Raw genomic sequence first — 22069 nt, forward strand, 5'->3', positions numbered from 1 at the left:
GAGGATATAGGTCTAAGCAATTTTGCCATGGTGTGCTGCTTTCCCCCAGAAAAACCTTTCTTTAACAATAGACAAGAACAAAAACAAGAACAAACAGCCATCTGCAGAATGCACAGTTTCTGTTTGTTCCGATTCAGCTCTAAAGATTGGATTTTTCTGGGAGAATGTGGCAGGGCAAACAGAGGTGTGGCTGAGACCTGAAAGTATGTGCCTGTGTTGATGAAGGAAGGCAAAATATTCTGAATATTCTGAAGAAACAAAATCTTATTTATTTCTTATGTTTGTATTCTAACTTTCCACCAAATATAAATTAAGTAGATGTCATCAATAATGCAAATACAATAAAATATAATAAAAGATGGCAGAACAGTAATAAAATACACAGCAAAATAAAGCCATAAAACAAGTTAGTTGAAACATTAATAAGCATCTAATTAAAATGCTTTAAGATGCCAAGAAGGTCATCAGAGATTAAAATAGCTAGGCCTCCCTGGACAAGGAATGCCTAAACTATTATAAACCAAACTATTGTAAAAAGTAGCAAAGTTTATTGTTACAGAAAACTATTATTACAGGGAAAAGCTATGTAAGGTGAGCTCAGTGCTTTTTTTAAAAAAGCTGTATTGCAAGAAGAGATGAAACAAAAACAGGCTTATAGGTGAACGGGAGGCCTCTTTTTATTATTCCTACAAAAAATAAAACCCAGCAATTTCCACAAGGCAGTTTTGACATCTTTGTTTCTCATGCTGTAGATTATTGGGTTCATCAGTGGAGGCACCACAGTATATAACACAGCAAGCACTTCATCCAGATGGTATGGAGAATTAGAGGTTGGCATTAAGTAGGTGAAGACAGAAGTGATGAATAATATGGAGACAACAGTGATGTGGGGAATGCAAGTGGAGAAGGCTTTCTGCCTGTTTGCCATGAAGGGCATTCTCAAGACCGCAGTAAAGATCTGAACATAGGATATGACAATGAACACAAAGCAACCAAGACATAACACAGCAGTAAATAGAAGAGCCCAAATTTCATTGAGGTATGAATCAGAGCAGGAGATCTTAAGTAGGCGTGGAATTTCACAGAAGAACTGGTGGATGACATTGGAGCAGAAAGGAAGTGAAAAAACAGTACCAGTGTGCAAAGCAGCATTGAACAAACCAAACATCCATGCTCCACCTGCCATTTGAATGCAACTGCTCCATTTCATCATAGATGCATAGTGCAAAGGGTGACAAATAGCTACATATCGGTCATAGGCCATGGCAGTGAGGAGGAAGAAGTCTGATGATGCAAAAAGGATGAAGAGAAACGTTTGAGTAACGCACTGTGAATATGAAATCAGTCTTATGTTCATGATGGAATTTGCCATGGATTTGGGAATGATGACGGAGATTGAGCCAATATCAAGGATTGATAAGTTGACAAGAAAAAAATACATTGGGGTGTGCAGATGACTGTTGACAGCAATCAGGGTAATGATCAGAAGATTTCCCACCAGGGCAGTCAGGTACATTGCAAAGAAGATCGCAAAGTGTAAAATCTGCAGATGTCGACCCCCAGAAAATCCTAGAAGTACGAAATTTTCAATCATTGTTATGTTGAGAATGACATGAATCATATTTTGACTGTTGGAAGAAGAGAAACAGTATTGATTAATTCATTTGCACATAGAAGAAGGTGTCTTTATTATAAATTCTGAAATGTCTCCCTGTAATTTGCTACTTACCCCATCCCACCCCCATTTCCTGGTTGTAGTTTGTTTTTGTTCATTTTTTTGTATTTTGCACCAGCAAAAAGGCACTTCCAACAAACAGCACCCTCAGATTCTAGTGATTCCTTCAAACAGCTGTAGCACACTTGTTCCCCATCCCACCCAATGTCATTTCTTAATTGTCCTTCATCCTGAGATGTCAGGAGTTTGCCATGGGGAGAAGAAGCCCCACTATGCAACCAGTGTTTCATTCCCAATTCTCTGGGTCAAAACTCTTTAAGGCAAAACTCACAGTCCAGATTTGTGTAATTCTAACTCTGTGTTCTTGTGCTTAGAAAATAACCTAAATGTGTGTGATACAGCTCCATGCCTGAGGCTAAGCAGGTTTGGTCATGAATGTTATCATGATGGAAGAGTGCCAAGGAACCATAATCACTCTGAGATCTTTGGGGGGCAATCTGGGGCATACAGGTCAGAAATAAAATTATAATGCCTTGGATCCTATGATAACTTCATTTTGCCAGAGGAATTTTCCCATCCCTACCTCTCCCTAGCAGCCATCAATTTGTTAGCAGCCTCCTCCCCAAATTTCCAGAGAGGCATTTCAGGGGTTGCAAGTGTATATATTGGGGAGGATAGAAGGATAGATGCTGCTTCTCTGAACTTCAATTTATTTATCCATCTCAGAAGAAATAGATTGAAAATAAGAAAAGGTGCATGATTAAGCCACTATTCTAGTAGGATAGAGCAGGATTGGGGATACTGAACATACAAATGAGGGGATAATCACCTAGAAAAAGAAAACAACAACAGCAACAACAACATAATAACAATGTAATAGCAATGATATTTTAAAAAATAAAGATGGACAAAAGCAAAAAAGTGGAATAGAATTAAGTGGAAGGAATTAAAGGAATATCAAGAAAGGAGATCTGAGGACACAAGATTGAAGGACACAGATAAAATGGATACTGTATTTTTCTATATATTTCTTTGGCAATTCTGCTTCAAATGACTTATCAGCAAAATGGTTTCTATTTACCTTCGTTGGTCTAGGTGTCTCTCCCTTTTTCTGACACCTTTTAATCTTTCACTCAGTAAAGTGTGAACAAATCAGGTGTATATTTTCCATTTTTTCCTCAGATTTGCCATAATTCTTTCACATCCCATGCAATTGCGAGTGATTCCTCTCTTTTTCTTCTATCAGATCACAGCAACTCATCTTGGGTTGACAGGTGTGTCTTGGAGAAAGAACTTGTTTCAAACAGCAGTAAAAGAGGCAGGCTTATGTGATAGGAGACATATCTACCTGAATCATTTTGTTCTCTAAAGATTTACTCCCTGTTTCCCTGAATAGCTCAGCATTAATGGCACAGAGTGGCTACAATGCTGACTTTTCTGACTACAACAGCCTACTTTCAAAGTTTGCAATCTAAGGCTATGTTGCATTGCATTTTCCAGTTGTCAATATTCAGTGAGACCCAGAGAGCGCCTCTTTGGAATTTCCAAACATCCCCACATGGAATAGGGAGGCAATGTTTAAGTCATCCACCCAAGGGAACAAATGTAATAGCTGAATTGTAGCAGAGGCTGAGGCAATGCCAGCTCTTTAGCATCATTCTAAGGAATGAAAGATTTTCCTTCATCATTAGGTAAATTGTTGTATACCCACAAATAATCAAAGATACTAGGGAACACCAAGAAAAATTCTGATAACCATTTAGTTTAAGGTTAGCAGATGTCCCCGTTTCCCGGGGACAGTCCCCAGATTTACAAATCAGTCCCCTGACAAAATCTTATCATTCCTGCTGAAGTTGAAAAGTGTCCCCAGATTCATTGAAAAAAATCTGGTAACCTTAATTTAGTTGAAACACACACACATGCATTAAAGTAACTTGGGGTAATAGCATCAGAAATATCCTTCCCCTCAAGAGAATATAGGAGCAAAAGAAGATTTTATGTGGATGCAACCAAAAGTCTATTTAGGCCAGCATCCTATTTTCCAAAGCAGACAACCAGATGTTTTTGGAAACCCATAAACAGAAGCCATTCATGCAACTGGTACTTGAAAGTATCTGAACATGCAAGTTGTGATGGACATCATTACTAGTAGCTATTGAGAGAAGCTATTGAGAATAAGAAGGGACAGCTTCTGCATCCAGAAAGACTAAAAGGGGATGGGAGTAAGCCCTGTTATAATCAGTTGGCCTGCTCTGAGGTAAATGAGGTTCTGATTGCAGCCATAGTCATGTGTAGAGTAGATACCGTATTTTTTCGTGTATTGGACGATGCTTTTTTGACACAAAAATCATGTCAAAAAACTGGGGTTGTCTACATATAGAGGTAGATAAAACATGTATAAGTCATAATGCTTTCCAGGACACGAAATACAGAAAGAATGATCTCTCTCAGGTTTCTGTTTGCAAAATGGCAATATAATTTATTACTGCAGAAAACTGTTGTTACAGAGATAAGCTTCTATAGCAATAATAATATTGTATTATTATTATTATTATTATTATTATTATTATTATTATTATTATTATTTTAAATCTGCATTACAAGATAAGATCAAAGAGGAGCAGGATTAAAGGCAAATGGGAGGCATCTTTTTAGTTTTCTTACCAAAATTAAAACTCAGCAACTTCCACAAGGCAGTTTTGACATCTTTGTTCCTCATGCTGTAGATTATTGGGTTCATCAGTGGAGGCACCACAGTATATAACACAGCAAGCACTTCATCCAGATGGTATGGAGAATTAGAGGTTGGCATTAAGTAGGTGAAGACAGAAGTGAATAATAATATGCAGACTGTTGGGATACTGCCAGGGAGATAAAGTCCATCTGAGCCCCCAAGCTCGGTGCCGGACGATCCATCGACCTCCCGTAGTCAGGCAATATCAGCAAATCAGCGACACTAAGCCTCAGGCTTAGTGCACACTATAACAGCAGAATTCACACAGCAAAAAGTTGCACAAGCATGAGAGCAGAACATGCATATTTACAGTTTATTTGGCGTTGGTCAGAACAAAGAAGGCATGACCGTCTGCTCCGACTGCTCAGGCAAAACAGCCAAAAACGAAAGGAACTTACAACATAAACATCCTGTGAGACAGGAACTTACGCAGGCTGTTATACAAACATCCTGCTCCCTTTTAAGGTGGAACGGAAATATCCTAACATCCTCCCCCTTTCCGTGTAACCTGTAGTACCTGTGGTTCAACCCAATTGCAACCTTTGTGCGTAAACCTTAAGTTGTTCTCTGTTAACAACCTTAGACAACAGATCAGCAGGAATTTCATTTCCTGGCATGTAGGACACCTGAATGAGTCCTTTCTGAATACACTCTCTTGCACGATGTAGCTTAATCTGCAAGTACTTGGTCCTTTGCTTGCAACTCTCCGAGTTCAGCAAAGCCAAACAAGATCTATTATCTTGATACACTTGTATAGGACATTTCACAGAAACCCCAATGTCCTTAAACAGTTGCATCAACCATTCACAATCCATGAGTGAAAATGACAGAGCATTGAGTTCTGCTTCACAGGAACTTAGGCTAACTGTTGTCTGCTTTTTGCACAACCAGTCAAACAGGCAGTGGTTGTACATGTAGCATACTCCAGAAGTGCTTGTACCATCCGTGGTGTCACTTCCAAAACTTGCATCTGCAAAGATTTCAAGACCTTCAGTCTTCTGACTGGTGAACCTCAGCCTGTAGTGCATAGTCCCTTTCAAATACCGGGCTATGCGCTTCAGAGCTTTCCAATCCTGAACAGTAGGATTGTTAGCATGTCTGCTCAGCAGGTTAGTGCTTACAGCAATGTCAGGTCTTGAGCATCTAGCAATGAAATTCAACTTGCCTAGAATGCATCTGTACAGCGTTGTGTCAGAAAACGCTTCAGCAGTACTATCTACCTGGTAACCTGTCACCATCGGTGTGTCTGCTGGGTTTGCATCAACCAAATTCAACCTGGTTAATACATCAGCAATTTTCTGTGTTTGGTGTACCAGAAAATTACCTGCTTGGTCCCTCTCCACCTGCAGAGAAAGATAGTTGGATACCTCACCAAGATCCTTCATGTCAAAGTGCTCCTTCAGCTGAGCTAGGGTGCTTTGGTAAAAAGCCTGATTCTTCCAAAACATCAGAAGATCATCAACAAAACATAAACAATACAGTTTGTTTTGCCCCTCCTCCTTGACAAACACACACGGATCAGCTTTGCCCTGGTGAAAACCTAGAGAAAGCAACGTTTCAGTGAGTTTTGTGTTCCAACACCTGGCACTCTGCTTGAGACCATATAAGGATTTCCGCAGTTTACAGACCATTCCCTTCTGTATCTGCATCCCGTCAGGTGGAAGCATGTACAGCTCCTCCCCCAAAATCCCGTACAAAAAAGCTGTATTTATGTCATGATGGGAAACATGCAGTTTCTCCTCCGCAGCGATCTTGAGCATCAGCCGAATGCTCTCATATTTGACCGTGGGTGAGTAGGTCTCGTGGTAATCCTGCCCTGGTACCTGTGAAAAACCTCTGGCAACCAATCTGGCTTTGTGTCTGACAACCTTGCCATTCTGGTCTGTCTTGGCCTTGAAGACCCATTTGCTGCCAACCAGTCTCATCTCTGGGACTACCGGTACCAGTTCCCAAGTCTGGTTCCTGTTTAAGGAATCAACTTCAGCCTTCATGGCATTAAGCCAAGGCTCAGCATCTTTAGAGGTTAACTCCTGGACCTCTTTGAAGCTTGAAGGTTCCCACACCTTCTCTGAGCTACTAAGAACAGCAGTTGCCATCTTAGCAAACTCATCAGCAAATCTCTTTGGAGGTTTGCCTTTGGTCGCCCTTTCAGACCTGCGAACCAGACGCAAGTCTTCTGGACTCATCTCCTCCTTCTTAGGAGAAAAACGACCAATGGTGAACAGTGGTTCTTCCAGTTCATTGTCAGACTCATCAGATGGTCTGACTGAGGCCTTTGCGCTCTTGTAGTCTGCTGTGTCATCACTGTCACTGACAGCAGCAGCAGCGCCGCCCACTGAACTGGACTCCGAACTCTGATCATCATCATCATCATCCTCATCCTCAGTTTCCTCAGCTTTCTCAGCATGATCTGCTTTCTTCACATCACCTTCATCCTCCTCTGGGTAACTCTGGAAAATTCCCACATTTTCCCCCCACTTAGGATTGTACTCAACACTCCTTGTGAACTTTATGGATTTAGATTTAGTCATCCATACCCTGTATGCACCTTTTTCGTACCCCATGAACAAACCATGTGCCCCACGCTTCCCAAGCTTGTTGCTTTGTGGGGTGTGTACCCACATGTCAGAACCAAAGATTCTCAAGTGCTTGGTGTTAGGTTTCTTACCAAACATCTTCTCATAGGGAGTGCAGCCAATAGGTGATGACAGTCTCCTGTTAAAAGTATAAACAAAATTTGCCAAAGCCTCCCCCCAAAACTTCTCAGGGAGATTGGCATCATGCAACAAGGTTTTTATGCCTTGCAGCAACGTTTGATTTGCTCTCTCCGCAAGCCCATTCATCCATGGCGACCTAGGCGTTGACAAGTCATGCTGGATTCCCTTCTCAGTCAGGAAAGCTTCAAACTGCTGAGAAGTGAATTCCCCGCCTCGATCAGTAAACAGACAACCAATACGTTTACCGTGAGCATTCTCCAACCAAGCACAGAATGCCTTGAACCTAGGAAATGCTTGCGATTTCTGCTCGAGCATAAACACATGAATGTACCTGGAAAAAGAATCAATTAGAACCATGAAGTACCTTGCTCTACCCAAAGAGGGCGCTAGAGGACCTACCAGGTCTGCGTGAACTAGCTGGTAGGGTTTGGAAGCCTGCCTGCTAGACTCCTTGCCTTTTGGAGCAACCTTCACCTTGTTCTCTGCACAAGATACACATTTCATGTGAAACTTACAAGGTTTGATGTCCAAACCTTCAACCAACTCAGGCATCTTGGCTAGCGCTTGCCAAGAGAGGTGACAAAATCTTCGATGTGCATCATGAATGCATCCTGCATGAAGAACCTTGTTAGTTTGTGCAACACAACAAGTATCAGCATTAGATTTAACAGCATTGTCATCATAAGCTAGACTGAACAAACCATCCATCAACTTTGCATGCAAAATGTCCTCTTTGCCTTTTCTGATGACACAGACAGTCCTCTTGAAGGAAACCTCAAAACCACGCCCAGTCAGCTGTGGTACACTAATCAAATTGTCCGCAGCTCCTGGAACAAAAAGTACATCTTTGATGGTAAGATGCAGACTTGCAAGTTTCACAGTCCCAACTCCTGTAGCTTGCAAAGTCCTTCCATCAGCCAGCTGGACCTCTCCATCTTGAGGTGTGAAGGAGATAAACAGATGGCGGTCTTTGGTGAGATGGTGCGAGCACCCAGAGTCAATAACAAACCTGGCCTTGGCCTTGTTTCCCACCGGCGTGGGCTTTTGCAGCTTGCCTTTAGCCTTTGGTGAAGCTGTGCCAGCATACATAGCCTTGTTTTCCACTGGCGAGGGCTTTTGCAACTTGCCCCCCTGCTCCTGGCCATCAGACGTGCCTTTAGCCTTTGGTGGAGCTGTGCCAGCAAACATAGCCTTGTTTTCCGCTGGCGTTCCACTCCCCTTCTGCTTCGGGCCATCTGCAGGCTTCTTGCTCTGTTTACATCTGGCCTTCCGGCCTCTGCATAGGCTCTGACCTTGGTTCTCACGAGAAACAGAGCTCTCAGCTGCCGACTCCTTGGCTCCCCCTGGAGGCTGGAATGCTGCCTGGGATGACGTTATAGTCTGCTCCCCCTGCAGCTTGCAACCGGTGCCCTCAGCATCCCTGCATTCACTAGCATTCTGGGAAACAGCCAGGACCTCCGATGCATTCAAACACTGGGCTGGGATTATTGGCTGGTGGGCCTTTTTCAAAGCATCCCACATGTCACGTGCCGTGAGATTTCCAGCAAGCGTCTTTATTTCCTCCAGAGAGACGGATAAGACTATAATATCCACGGCCTTCAAATCCTGGGCCTGCCATTTCTCTGTCCGAGGAACTGGAGTGGCTTCTGATATAGTATGCCAGACTCCAAACTGACGCAGCAAACTCTCACACCATTTTGCCCAGGTCTGATAATTGTGCCGATTTAACTTTGGGCACTCAGTGGCCTCTGAAGCTTGGAAAAACTCCATTCCAGCTTTTTACGTGAGCCATTATGCCTTGGAAGACGTGTTATCTCGGCAGCCCATAAATCACGATGCCTCTGGCTCGGCTCCCAGGCCAATTAGTTTTGCCGGACATCAAAGACGTCTTCCGCGGCAAACAGAAAAGCCTCTGCTTTCGCTTTTCCAGCACATACCTCTCAGCAGTCTGTCGCTGTCTTACTCTCCTGCAAGTGCCGTGAATCTGGGCCCGAAACCTGTTGTTGGGATACTGCCAGGGAGATAAAGTCCATCTGAGCCCCCAAGCTCGGTGCCGGACGATCCATCGACCTCCCGTAGTCAGGCAATATCAGCGAATCAGCGACACTAAGCCTCAGGCTTAGTGCACACTATAACAGCAGAATTCACACAGCAAAAAGTTGCACAAGCATGAGAGCAGAACATGCATATTTACAGTTTATTTGGCGTTGGTCAGAACAAAGAAGGCATGACCGTCTGCTCCGACTGCTCAGGCAAAACAGCCAAAAACGAAAGGAACTTACAACATAAACATCCTGTGAGACAGGAACTTACGCAGGCTGTTATACAAACATCCTGCTCCCTTTTAAGGTGGAACGGAAATATCCTAACACAGACAACTGTGATGTGGGGAATGCAAGTGGAGAAGGCTTTCTGCCTGTTTGCCATGGAGGGCATTCTAAACACTGCAGTAAAGATCTGCACATAGGACATGACAATGAACACAAAGCAACCAAGACAAATTGCTGTACTAAAAAGAAGGGCCCATATTTCATTGAGGTATGAATCAGAGCAGGAGATCTTAAGTAGGCGTGGTATCTCACAGAAGAACTGGTGGATGACATTGGAGCAGAAGGGCATTGAAAAAACAGTACCAGTGTGCAAAGCAGCATTGAGCAAACAACACATTAATGTTCCACCTGCCATCTGGATGCAACTACTCCATTTCATCACGGATGCATAGTGCAAAGGGTGACAGATGGCCACATATCGGTCATAGGCCATGACAGTGTGGAGGAGGAGGTCTGATGACACAAAAAACACGAAGAAAAACACTTGTGCGACACATTGTGAATATGAAATCAGCCTTATGTTCATGATGGAATTAGACAGAGATTTGGGAATGATGGTAGAGGTTGATCCAAGGTCCAGAATTGATAAGTTGAGAAGAAAGAAATACATTGGTGTGTGCAGGTGCCTGTTGACAGCTATCAGGATAATGATCAGAATATTTCCCATCAGAATAGCCAGGTACATTGCTGAGATGATCAAAGATTGCAAAATTTGCCTTTCTCGGTCCCCCAAAAATCCCAGAAGTTGAAAATTTTCCATGACAGTTACGTTGGGCACAGCCTCCATCATATTTTGACTATTGGAGAGCAGAAAAAAATTATCAATTCATTGCACATAAAAGAATCTACATTCTTGATTTTTTCCATCAATTTCAGAATTCTATAAACTTTCATGTAGGATTTCTTTCTATTACTTTTTTGTTAAATATATGATACCACCATTTTAGCTTTCCCATTGAATTGTTTTCCTTCCTTGGCTTGGACCCATACACATGTTACAGCAGCAAAAACAAAACAAACAAAAACATTCCACTTAACCACACCCTCAAATTCTAGTGATTTCCACCACCTGCTGCACTCGCCTTATGCCAGGCTTCCTCAACCTCGGCCCTCCAGATGTTTTGAGACTACAATTCCCATCATCCCTGACCACTGGTCCTGCAAGCTAGGGATCATGGGAGCTGTAGGCCAAAAACATCTTCAGGGCCGAGGTTGAGGAAGCCTGTCTTATGCCAATGAAGAAAGACACACTTACATTCTCCTGTGTCTCAGTCTCTTTGTTATTTGAACCCAATTTGATTTCTTTTGACATTATATTTTGGATCGCCTTTGAGGACAGCCTTGATCCGTACACCAATTCTGTTCTGTGTTAATGTCGTAGTTGTTTATTTATACTATCTTCCATTTCATACTCTTCTCTCTATGATGGAAAACTAATGCAAATGTATGGGGGGGGAGAGAATAAAACTATAATGTTGTCAGGAAAGAAGTGGAAATAACAGAGCATACATCATTAAGCCACAGTTTTTGTGGGATAGAGAATAACTGGGAAAGCAGATTGTATACCTGAAGGAATAATAAGTTAGAAAAAGAAAGTAATAACTAATAGATAATAACAATAGTAATATTTTAACTGGGGGGGGATGAATGCATGGAATTAAGCTGAGTGATTTAAATGGTGTCAATGAAGGAGAAATGGGGGGTTGAAGAAAAAATCTCCAAAAAAATTAGAAGTCAAAGATATAAGACTTTTTATCAAGTTGATATTTGCAATTCTGCTCCAGATCCTTTATTAGCAAAATTGTTTCTATTTACCTTGATTGTTCTAGATGTCTCTATTATTTTGTTCCCCCTCAGTGAAGTACAAGCAAGACAATTAGACATCTTCCCTTCCCTTTTTCTTTCCTCAGATTTATATTTCTTTCAGAAAGCTGTGGCTGGATGGTTACGTGGGAGCCGGTTGAAGCTAAATCCTTCGAAGACAGAGGTCCTGTGGCTGGGACGGGACAATATGGGATTGGGGGGGCAACTCCCATCTCTTGCGGGGCCGCAGTTAGTGCCAGCACCGTCCGTTAAGAGTTTGGGTGTAATCTTCGACACCTCCCTTTCCATGGAGGCGCAGATTGCAGCTATAACAAAGGCGGCATTTTTCCATCTCCGCCAAGCTAAGCAGTTGGCTCCTTACCTCTCTCGCGCTGACCTAGCCACTGTGATCCACGCGACGGTCACCTCCAGACTGGATTATTGTAACTCGCTCTACATGGGGCTGCCCTTAAGACTGACCCAGAAACTCCAGCGGGTGCAGAATGCTGCAGTGAGACTCCTTACGGGGTCTTCGCTGCGAGATCACATTCATCCGGTGCTATATCAACTGCACTGGCTCCCGGTGGAGTACAGGATCAGGTTTAAGGTGCTGGTTTTAACCTTTAAAGCCCTATATGGCCTAGGACCCTCGTACCTATGGGACCGCCTCTCCTGGTATGCCCCACAGAGAAACTTACGGTCTTCAAATAAAAACATCTTGAAGGTCCCAGGCCACAGAGAAGTTAGGCTGGCCTCAACTAGAGCCAGGGCTTTTTCGGCTGTGGCTCCGATCTGGTGGAACACTCTGTCACAAGAGACTAGGGCCCTGCGGGACTTGACATCTTTCCGCGGGGCCTGCAAGACAGAGCTGTTCCGCCAGGCCTTTGGCCGGGGCACAGCCTGACTCCCTCCCTCGGTAATCTTCGTGGAGCTCTGGCCCAATGGTGGCCAGTGGCTTGAATTTAATTAATTTTATAATGAATGATTTTAGAGTGTTGTTTGTGTTGTACTTTTGTATTGTTTTATTGTTGTTAGCCGCCCTGAGCCTGGCTTCGGCTGGGGAGGGCGGGATATAAATAAAAATTATTATTATTATTATTATTATTATTATTATTATTATTATTTCACATTTCATGCAATTGTGGGAGATTCCTCTCACTCTCTCCTCTGTCGGGTTCAAAATCTCCTCAGGCTACACAGAAGGAAAGGCTTATTTCAAACAGCAGCAAAAGGGACAGATTTATGTGGTGGTGGAAATATAAATCTGACTCCTATTGGTCTCTAAAGCTTAACTCCCACTTTCCCTGAATAGCACAGCACTAATGGCCCAGTGCCAGTGTCAATTAAATGTTCTATTCCCGGTAATGATTCTTAAGAGTTCTCACTGCATCAGCCTCTGCAACCATTTCACTATTGCATTCATTCTCTTGGGTCGATGACTTAAACATTACCTTCCTGTTGCATATGAGAATGATTAGAAACAGAAGAGGAAGGTCTCTCTGGGTCTCATTGAGTATACAGCAGAAGAAAGTTAGACAATTGGGATACCTGATTGCAGCTCGGAGGGTGGTCGATTGTAGACTGAAAAGCGAATTTCCCTTCAACATTAGGGAAGCAAATATACAGCCATGAAACATCAAACATCGTAGGCAGGAGCCAGCAAAGGACTCGTACCCTTATAGCTGCAAAGTGCACATTCTCGTGACAATTATTCAGGAGTGCAATGAAGGCTCCAACACCATTTTCTACTGTGGCCATCATCAGTTTCTCCCCCCCCCCACACACACACACTTTCCCCCCAGTGTTTTCTGCTTTATTAAATTTAGTTGATAACATAACAGACATATGTAGTATTTCAGAAGTTACAAATAGAAGTCAATTCATTCCTATACAATACAAATCACCATACCTTCTTGCTTGACTACATAAGACTGCCCGTCACCCCCCAGTGTATTTACAAATTCTACTTATTCAGTTATACAAATAATTATTACTTTGTTCTATTTATATAATCCTATAATTTCTTACACCTTTTACAACCATTTGCTTTTTTGTTGTTGTTGATAAACACAGAAATCATTCAAATGCTACCATAGATGCCACACCGCTGTTGTATTTCTTTAAATATTTCTTGAACATGTCCCATTTTTGAATAAAGCTTTGATTTGTATTGCCTCTCAGCCTGTTAGTCATATGTGCCATTTTGGCAAATTCTAGTAATTTATTCTACCAATCAATTTTTGTAGCCATCATCAATTTCACCATAGCTTTCCTAGTTGACTTCATCATCTTCAGTACGCTGGTGTTTTTCAGTGTCTGGGTTTCCTTTATACCAGTGTACCTAGGTGCCAAGGAAACAAATTACGTGTTGTGGATATGTTTGCCATCTTTGCTTCTTGTACTGGGCTATTGTCAAAGGCTTTAAAGTTCCTTCAGTCCATTGCTAAATGTATCTTAAAGAGTTCTGGGTAGTGCAGTGAAGCTGTAGGTGGTGTGTTGAAGGAGTAGTGCTCTCCTAACATTCCAGTGAAGGAGAATCTCATAATTTCAGGTATTTCTGCCCTTGTCAACCTCATCATCTCCTCTCCTCCTCTCATTCCTAGTAAACAGCAGAAACTCAGTTGCTGGGAGGTCAGCTGAGAGCTATGTCCCACCACACGTTCCACAAATGGTGTAGTGGGTAATACATTTCACTGGTGACAGCTAGATGTCAGACAGAGCTATCTAGCATAGGGATGTGGATATAATATTGAGTTCAGGAACATTGAATGCAGTACATTCTATTCTGGGATACAAATTTCAAATCAACGGCATAATTGTAGAACAAATGTTACTTTACAAAGGTCATCTCCCAAGACTGGTGGTTTATTAAGTGTGTATTCTGCAAATATATTGACACATTAATAGTGCAGAAGTGGTAATTTGTTCAGCTTTAGTTTGCTCTGCAATGCTTTTCCAATGCTGCCACATTATTGTTGTCCAGAGGGGTCACAGTAAAACAAAAATAAACCAGAAAATGTGTGATATGAAAAATTATGGAGTTTCAGCAGAAGCACTTAACAAGAAATGAAGCAGCATAATCACTCCAAAGCATTTTCAGCTACAAACAGTATTGAATGAGAAATCACACATGATCCTCTCAATAGCAACGTGAGCAGATATGATCAGGAATGTGCAATAAAAAGGATAGTTGGTGGGGGGGCAAGCAAGGACACTACATTACGTGACAAAATAGTCTAAGCTCATCAGGGAAACAAACAAATTTCAGCCTATAGATATGTTACTTCTCACTTTTAAGGCTTTCTTGTAAACCGGGGGGGGGGGGTGTCCCAGACCACTTGCACATTCCTTTAAGCACCTGGACAGCTAATGAAATGAAGAATGCATATGGATAAAGAAGCTCTCTGTTTTCATATAGAGTCCAGCATACACTTTCAACTTCACGTTCAATTTTCTTCACTACAGAAGGAAAGTAAATACTATATAGTATTTATTTGTTATTTACTTATTATACAAGTTTCTCATTCCATTCACTTCTTTAGACTATGGAAGGGAAAGATATACATACATAGGAAGCACAATGTATTTTTGCATAACAAAAAAATGTTACAACACAATAATCTTAAGCTGCATCACAAGACAAGTTGGAAGAAGAAAACTCATAGGAGAATCAGAGCCATATTTTTATTCTTTTTAGCAAGAATAAAACCCAACAAATTCCACAAGGCAGTTTTGACATCTTTGTTCCTCATACTGTAAATTATTGGGTTCAGCAGTGGAGGCACCACAGTATACAACAAAGCAAGCACTTGATCTAAATTATATTCTGAGTCAGAGGTTGGAATAAGATGGGTAAAAATGGCAGTACTGACTAATATGGAGATAACAGTGATGTGGGGGATGCAAGTGGAGAAGGCTTTCTGCCTGTTTGCCATGGAGGGCATTCTTAACACTGCAGTAAATATCTGAACATAGGACATGATAATGAACACAAAGCAGCCAAGACCTATTGTGAAACTCAAAAGAAGAGCCCAAATCTCAGTGAGGTATGAATCAGAACAGGAGATCTTCAGTAGGTGTGGAATTTCACAGAAGAACTGGTGGATGACATTGGAGCAGAAAGGAAGTGAAAAAACAGTACCAGTGTTCAAAGCAGCATAAAGGAAGCCTGCCATCCAGGCTCCACTTGCCATCCAGATACAGCTACTCCATGTCATCATAGACGAATAGTGTAAAGGGTGACAAATGGCTACGTAACGGTCATATGCCATGACAGTGAGGAAGAAGAAGTCCGATGACAGGAAATGGATGAACAAAAACAGTTGTGTGACACACTGTGAATATGAAATCAGCTTTATGTTCATGAGGGAATTGGCCATTGATTTTGGAATAATGACAGTGGTTGACCCAACATCAAGCACTGATAGGTTGACAAGAAAGAAATACATGGGGGTGTGCAGGTGACTGTTGATGGCTACGAGGATAATGATAAGAAGATTTCCCATCAGAATAGCCAGGTATATTGCTAAGAAGATCACAAAGTGCAAAAATTGCCATTCTTGGTCCCCCGAAAATCCCATGAGTAGAAAATTGTCAATGATTGTTATGTTGGACATGTCATCTATAAGATTTTGGCTGCTGAAGGAAGAGCAGAAAAATAATGATCCCGTGCACATAAAACAATGTGTGTTCATTCTAAAGTCTTATCCCCCCCCATTAATTTTACAATTATTTACTGCCATGTATGATACTTTTTATTACTTTATTGTTAAATGAATGACCTCATAATTTCAGTTTTCCCAATACAGTGGTGCCTCGCAAGACGAAAAGAATCCTTTCTGTGAGTCTCTTCGTCTAGCGGTTTTTTCGTCTTGCAAAGCAACCCTATTAGCGGATTAGCGGATTAGCGCTATTAGCGATTTAGCGGCTTAGCGGCTATTAAAGGATTAGTGGCTTAGCGGCTAAAAGGCTATTAGCGGCTTAGCGGCTTAGAAAAAGGGAGAAAAAAGGGGGGGAAATCGCAAGACTCGCAAGCCGTTTTTGTCTTGCGAAGCAAGCCCATAGGGAAATTCGTCTTGCGAAGCGCATCGAAAATCGGAAAACCCTTTCGTCTAGCGGGTTTTCCGTCTTGCGAGGCATTCGTCTTGCGGGGCACCACTGTATAGTATTTTACTGGACCCAAACAAATTTTGTGCCAACAGAAAGGCATTTCCACTAATAAGTCCCCAACCACCTGCAGCCTACTTGAGTCTCTTCAAATTGCATTTCTAAGGGTCCTTCAGTGCAGAGAGTGTGGTGTTAACAGTGTGGGAAAAGGCATAGGAAAGCCCTATTGCACAGATCTCCTCGCACCTCAGAAAGCTGAACTGGTTTCGCTAGGAACACTACCTGGATGGAAGAGTGTCATTGAACCATGTGTTGCCCACCCAGAGTTCTTTCACAAAGGCAAAAGTGTCGTGAATAAATAAAATTAGAAAGATGTGGGACCCATGTTGTTAGGGGCCCCTTCTACAAAATGGCACAGAGGCTTCTCAGGGGTCACAGACAGATGCAAGGATAGCCATATATTTCTTATGAAAACATATTAATTTTATCTATCTTCAGGATCCAAGTCAATATGATTCTTGTGAGTTTACTTTACCATATGGTCCTATGCTGCAGGTGATTCCTTAACCTCCTGACTCACAAGCCATTATCTCTGTCCCCAATCTTGCCTCATCTGCCTAACAGGGGATATACAGTGGTACCTCAGGTTACAGAAACTTCAGGTTACAGACGCTTCAGGTTACAGACTCCACTAACCCAGAAATAGTACCTCGGGTTAAGAACTTTGCTTCAGGATGAGAACAGAAATTGTGTGGCGGTGGCAGCGGGAGGCCCCATTAGCTAAAGTGGTACCTCAGGTTAAGAACAGTTTCAGGTTAAGAACGGACCTCCAGAACGAATTAAGTACTTAACCCGAGGTACCACTGTATCACATTTGGAAATAAATAGTAGAAATTCCATACTATGTACAGGGTTTAAAACAAAAGTAGTAGAAGTCGTGTGGTGTGTATGGGGTGTTTGGAGAGGGGGAGTATATCTGGTGGGGGACACGTCATGCTCCTTTCTGGGGTAGTTTATCCTCCTTTGGTCCCCACCATGTACTCAGCTCTCACCTGTGGCTCCTTGATGCTGTCTCATCACATTTCATGCCAGTATGAGAGATCCATCGCAGTCTCTTCTCTGTTGGATTCACAGCTCCTTTTGCTTCACAGGTGCATGTTAGAGGAAAAGCTTCTTTTAAAAGCACTAAGAGGGAAGACTTATGTGATGGTGGAAGTATGTTGCTGACTTCTGTTGGTCGCTAAAGATTACCTCCTTCTTTCCCCGAATTGCACAGCACTAACTGCCCAGAGCCACTGCCAAAATAGGTCACTTTTCTGACAGCAATACACCACCTTCAAAGTTTTCATTCTTAGGCTATCTCTCATCATGAATTGCTACTGTCTACCTTTCTCAGGCTATCTTTCTCATGCTGCACATACAGTGAGACCCAGGCAAGGATTCCTCTTCTGTTTCTTATCATACCCATATGGAATTGGGGCGGGAGAACTGCAATGCTTAAGTAATTAAGGGAATTAATGCAACAGTAACATGGTTGCAGAGGCTGATGCAATGGCAGCTATTCAGCATCCTTGCTAGGCATTGGGGAAATCCCTTCATCATTAGGGAAGCAATCATAGGCCTGTAAAACACCACCGTTGTAGGCAGGATCCCTCAAATTGCAGATAACCATAGAATTGCAACATGCATACACTACATGTCCAGCATATGGAAGAGCACTGCTTAAAAGCAGTTTCCACCTATCCTACAGTATGTTTCTCCCCACAGAGATATATGCCACAATAAATTTCTGAATGTTAAAAGTGCCAAGAGATTTTTGTAGGTGTGTGGGTGGATGAGATGTTCTTTGACAATGAAAATTATACACCATTATACGGGTGTGGGACTTGATATTAATGGGAAAAAATCACTCACAAGGATGAAAACCCAGGAAAGAACACAAAATCAGAAAAGTTTTGTAAAAACATGTTTCAGCTTTATTTCCAATTCAACTTCAAAAAACATGGCTATCGTCCACCAGTCATGATAACATTTTGGAAGGTATTTGTATTTGAAAGAGAAATATTCATATATATTTTTAATTAGAGATTTCTTGGTTTACAAAGGTATGTGCAATGTCTCTTTTTCAAGTTACATTTTCTACAGATTAGTTTCATTTGTTGAGACATTAGTGTTATTTAAAAAGCACTGGGACTGTGCTCAGTGGAAGGCTCTTTTTTTCTTTCTTGTGTTTATTATGTAAATGATAGATGAACCGCTTTAAAAAGTCAATAAAAAACTCACACTAACTCTGTTTTGGTTCAGCTTTAGGCACTGCACGTGTCTGTCAATGTTCTTTCCTTCAGCAGAGCATTGTGATCTTTTTTTAAGATATAGGGGCACATCTTAACCTCACACAGGTACACTGTAATCCTTGGTTCTAGATTCAGGTAGGTAGCCGTGTTGGTCTGACACAGTAGAAATATATATTTTTTTAAAATTAAAAATTGTCCAGTAGCACCTTAGAGACCAACTAAGTTTGTTCTTGGTATGAGCTTTCATGTGCAGGCACATTTCTACAGAAGTGCAATCCTGTTGCAGATACAGCCAAAGGCAGCTCTGAAACCCCCAAAACAAATCCAGGCAACTAGCCATATGTTGTGTCATGCTATGTCATTCCCCACCATTGTCTAAGACCCAGGATAAAATGAAGGTTCCTCACATCCCTGGCTGGTGGGCAGAGTTCAGTTTCATAGGCCACAAATTGTGTGCAGAGCAGGTCTGATATAAGAAAGTCATGAAGCTAGATTTCTAGCACACCAGAAGACAGAAGAGGATATAGCTGGTTTAAAAACTACATTTTGACTATATAAAGGTACTATGTTGTACTCAATATATAAGGCATAAACCACACTAATAAAGATAAAACGAGGCCCAAGTTAACAATGTTAGAAAATAGAAATATAAATCTGAAGGTCGAACACCAGTTGAAAAAAATCTGTTTCAATGGCACAGTCTTTTTCAATTCTGTCAAACAGGAGACTGCATGCCAATAAGAACCACTATATGTATATATGTATGAATGAGGCACTGAGGTGGTACATTAGAAAAATATGCTTTGGACAGCATGCAGGTGAAATGCGGATGCAAGCAGGGGATGGTCACTACCATTACACTTAAATGTTGTCACATAGGGTTGCCACACTTACTATAGTAGGTGGAATGTGCCGGAAGCAGGGTGCCTTGTACGGATGTCTCAGACAGAAATTCATCATCTACATCTGTAGCAAGGGATTGGGAAACTGGCTAACCTGTAGAATTCTTGCCTGGAGATTCTCTACAATTGTGATTGTGGCAGGGAAGTGAAGTGCCTTAAACAGATGTGTTCAGGCAGGAATTCATCATGGCTATACAAAGCATGTGACTGAGGAAGCTGCTGCACCTGTGGATTTTTTTCTGGATACATGTCTCTTCCCCCATCCCAAAAGCCAGGACAAAGCATCGATGCATGGTATCAAGTTTGTAAGCAAGCATAATAGGCAACCCTTGAGAAAGTGTTCCCTGTTTAAGGGGTGTGTATTGTTAAGGGGTGTGCATTGCCTTAACCACCCATTTCCTTGATATTTTAAGCAGGTATAGAAAGGACATACACCTCAGTGGTAGTGGTGGCATGTGGTGGCAGTGGTAGTTTTTAAACTATGGAACTGATTTATTGTTTGGAAGTGTCTGGTAAAACAGCTTCCACAGGGCAGTTTTGACATCCTTATTCCTCATGCTGTAAATTAACGGATTCATCATTGGAGGAATCACTGAATATATCACAGCAAGCACTTCATCCAGATTATATGAAGGGCTGGAGGTTGGCATGACATAGGAGAAGATACCTGTACTAAGTAAGAGAGAGACAACAGTGAGGTGGGGAATGCAAGTAGAGAAGGCTTTCTGCCTGCTTGCCTTGGAGGACATTCTCAGCACTGCGGTAAAGATCTGCACGTAGGATGTGACAATGAGCACAAAGCAGCCAAGACCTAAGGCTGAACTAAAGAGAAGGGCCCACATTTCACTGAAGTATGGATCAGAGCAGGATATCTTCATCAGGTGTGGGATTTCACAGAAGAACTGAGTGATGATGTTGGAGCAGAAGGGCAGTGAAAAAATGGTACCTGTGTGCAGAGCAGCATTAAGGAAGCCTGCTGCCCATGCCCCACCAGCCAGCTGAATACACCTTCCCCACTTCATCACAGAGGTATAGTGCAGTGGGTGACAGATGGCCACATACCGGTCATAGGCCATGACAGCGAGGAGGAAAATGTCTGATGACATGAAGAAGAGGAACAATAGCATTTGTGCAGCACATTCAGAATAAGAAATACCTGTTGTGTTCATCAGGGCATTAGCTATTGATCTGGGAATGGTGACGGTTGTGGATCCAAGGTCAACAACTGATAAGTTGACAAGGAAGAAATACATTGGGGTCTGAAGGTGGGTAGTTCTAGCTACCAGAATGATGATGAGGAAGTTTCCAATGAGAATTGCCATGTACATTGCTGTGAAGACTGCAAGGTGTAAGATCTGGAGTTCCCTTTGCTCTGAAAATCCCAGAAGCAGGAAATCTCTTACGATGGTTACATTAGACATGTCTTCTCAGTCTATTGGGGGAATAAGAGAGACCATTATAAATGTTGCTTGTGCAAGAATATGGTTCCATCCAGTATCTAGCAATGGCCAACTCAATACCTATTGGAAATCAAAAGCACCATAACATTCTACCACTCATGTTCTTCCACAACTGGTATTCAGAGACACATATCTTCCAACATTTTCCATTGAAAATAGTGACTTTCATTATTATTATTATTATTATTATTATTATTATTATTATTATTATTTTGTTATTTTGTTATGTATACTCCGCGCCTCTGACTGCGGTGCCCCAACCACTCTGGGCAGCTTCCCACATATATAAAAACATAATAAACCAGTAAACATAAAAATGACTTCCCTTTACAGGACTGCCTTCAGATCTCTTCTAAATGTTGTATAGTTCATTATCTCCATGACTTGGTGGTCACATAATTCCACACCCCCCAACATTTCTGCAATGAAAATAGGGACATCCTAAGGAAAAGCAGGAGGGACGTGGGTGGCGCTGTGGGTTAAACCACAGAGCCTAGGACTTCTCCAGAAGCAGCTTAGTCATGCTGGCCACATGACCCGGAAGCTTTATGCCGGCTCCCTCGGCCAATAAAGCAAGATGAGCGCCGCAACCCCAGAGTCGGTCACGACTGGACCTAATGGTAAGGGGTCCCTTTCCCTTTACCTAAGGAAAAGCAGGACATTTCAGGATCAAATCAGAAACTGGGACAGCTTCTCTAAATCCAGGACTGTCGCTGGAAAATATGGGCACATGGAGGGTCTAGAGACATATTCTAACTTAGTGATATTTTTAGGGACAACTGTAAGGTAGAGGTTGCAGCATGCTCACCATTTGTGTAATAAATAAATAAAAATCCCTAAACTGAACAGCACAACTAAATAACAAACAGTTTGACCCCCAATTTTCACATACCGTCTCTTCCTGAAATCTCCACTTTCTGTAGAGCAGTTTGAAAACCCTCACCACATCTACTCAGAAGTAAGACAACAGGGTTTATTCCCTGGTAAGGGGTTACTTCCTGAAAGCTAGGAATGATTTGCTTTATATTCAGAAGCAGTATAGATCTGA

General features: G+C 42.0%; 4 protein-coding genes across 4 annotated transcripts; all 4 read right to left on the bottom strand.

Moving 5' to 3' along the window:
* Window positions 1–652: 652 nt before the first annotated feature.
* On the bottom strand, window positions 653–1621 carry LOC128398760 (olfactory receptor 14A16-like). Its single transcript, XM_053360013.1, has one exon. The coding sequence runs from the start codon at window positions 1619–1621 to the stop codon at window positions 653–655; it is 969 nt and encodes a 322-aa protein (XP_053215988.1).
* An 827-nt stretch (window positions 1622–2448) lies between these two features.
* LOC128398761 (olfactory receptor 14A16-like) lies at window positions 2449–10246 on the bottom strand. The gene is made up of 3 exons (XM_053360014.1): window positions 9499–10246; window positions 4340–4525; window positions 2449–2504 (listed from the first exon to the last, which is right to left on the bottom strand). Exons 1-3 carry the CDS (start codon window positions 10244–10246, stop codon window positions 2449–2451), a joined length of 990 nt encoding a protein of 329 aa, XP_053215989.1.
* Window positions 10247–14918: 4672 nt separating this feature from the next.
* On the bottom strand, window positions 14919–15875 carry LOC128398762 (olfactory receptor 14I1-like). Its single transcript, XM_053360015.1, has one exon. It carries the CDS (start codon window positions 15873–15875, stop codon window positions 14919–14921), a length of 957 nt encoding a protein of 318 aa, XP_053215990.1.
* Window positions 15876–20040: 4165 nt separating this feature from the next.
* LOC128398763 (olfactory receptor 14I1-like) lies at window positions 20041–20982 on the bottom strand. Its single transcript, XM_053360016.1, has one exon. It carries the CDS (start codon window positions 20980–20982, stop codon window positions 20041–20043), a length of 942 nt encoding a protein of 313 aa, XP_053215991.1.
* Window positions 20983–22069: the final 1087 nt, after the last annotated feature.

Source organism: Podarcis raffonei, chromosome 13, assembly GCF_027172205.1.
Source record: "Podarcis raffonei isolate rPodRaf1 chromosome 13, rPodRaf1.pri, whole genome shotgun sequence".
Lineage (NCBI taxonomy): Eukaryota > Metazoa > Chordata > Lepidosauria > Squamata > Lacertidae > Podarcis > Podarcis raffonei.

Coding starts and splice junctions, on each gene's coding strand:
- LOC128398760 (XM_053360013.1), bottom strand. CDS start 1,621: ATGATTCATGTCATTCTCAACATAACAATGATTGAAAATTTCGTACTT.
- LOC128398761 (XM_053360014.1), bottom strand. CDS start 10,246: ATGATGGAGGCTGTGCCCAACGTAACTGTCATGGAAAATTTTCAACTT. Junction 4,526..9,498: donor TCCCCACATCACAGTTGTCT/GTGTTAGGATAT, acceptor GTATCCCAACAG/TCTGCATATTATTATTCACT. Junction 2,505..4,339: donor GTTGCTGAGTTTTAATTTTG/GTAAGAAAACTA, acceptor TTCTTTTTCTAG/GTGATTATCCCCTCATTTGT.
- LOC128398762 (XM_053360015.1), bottom strand. CDS start 15,875: ATGTCCAACATAACAATCATTGACAATTTTCTACTCATGGGATTTTCG.
- LOC128398763 (XM_053360016.1), bottom strand. CDS start 20,982: ATGTCTAATGTAACCATCGTAAGAGATTTCCTGCTTCTGGGATTTTCA.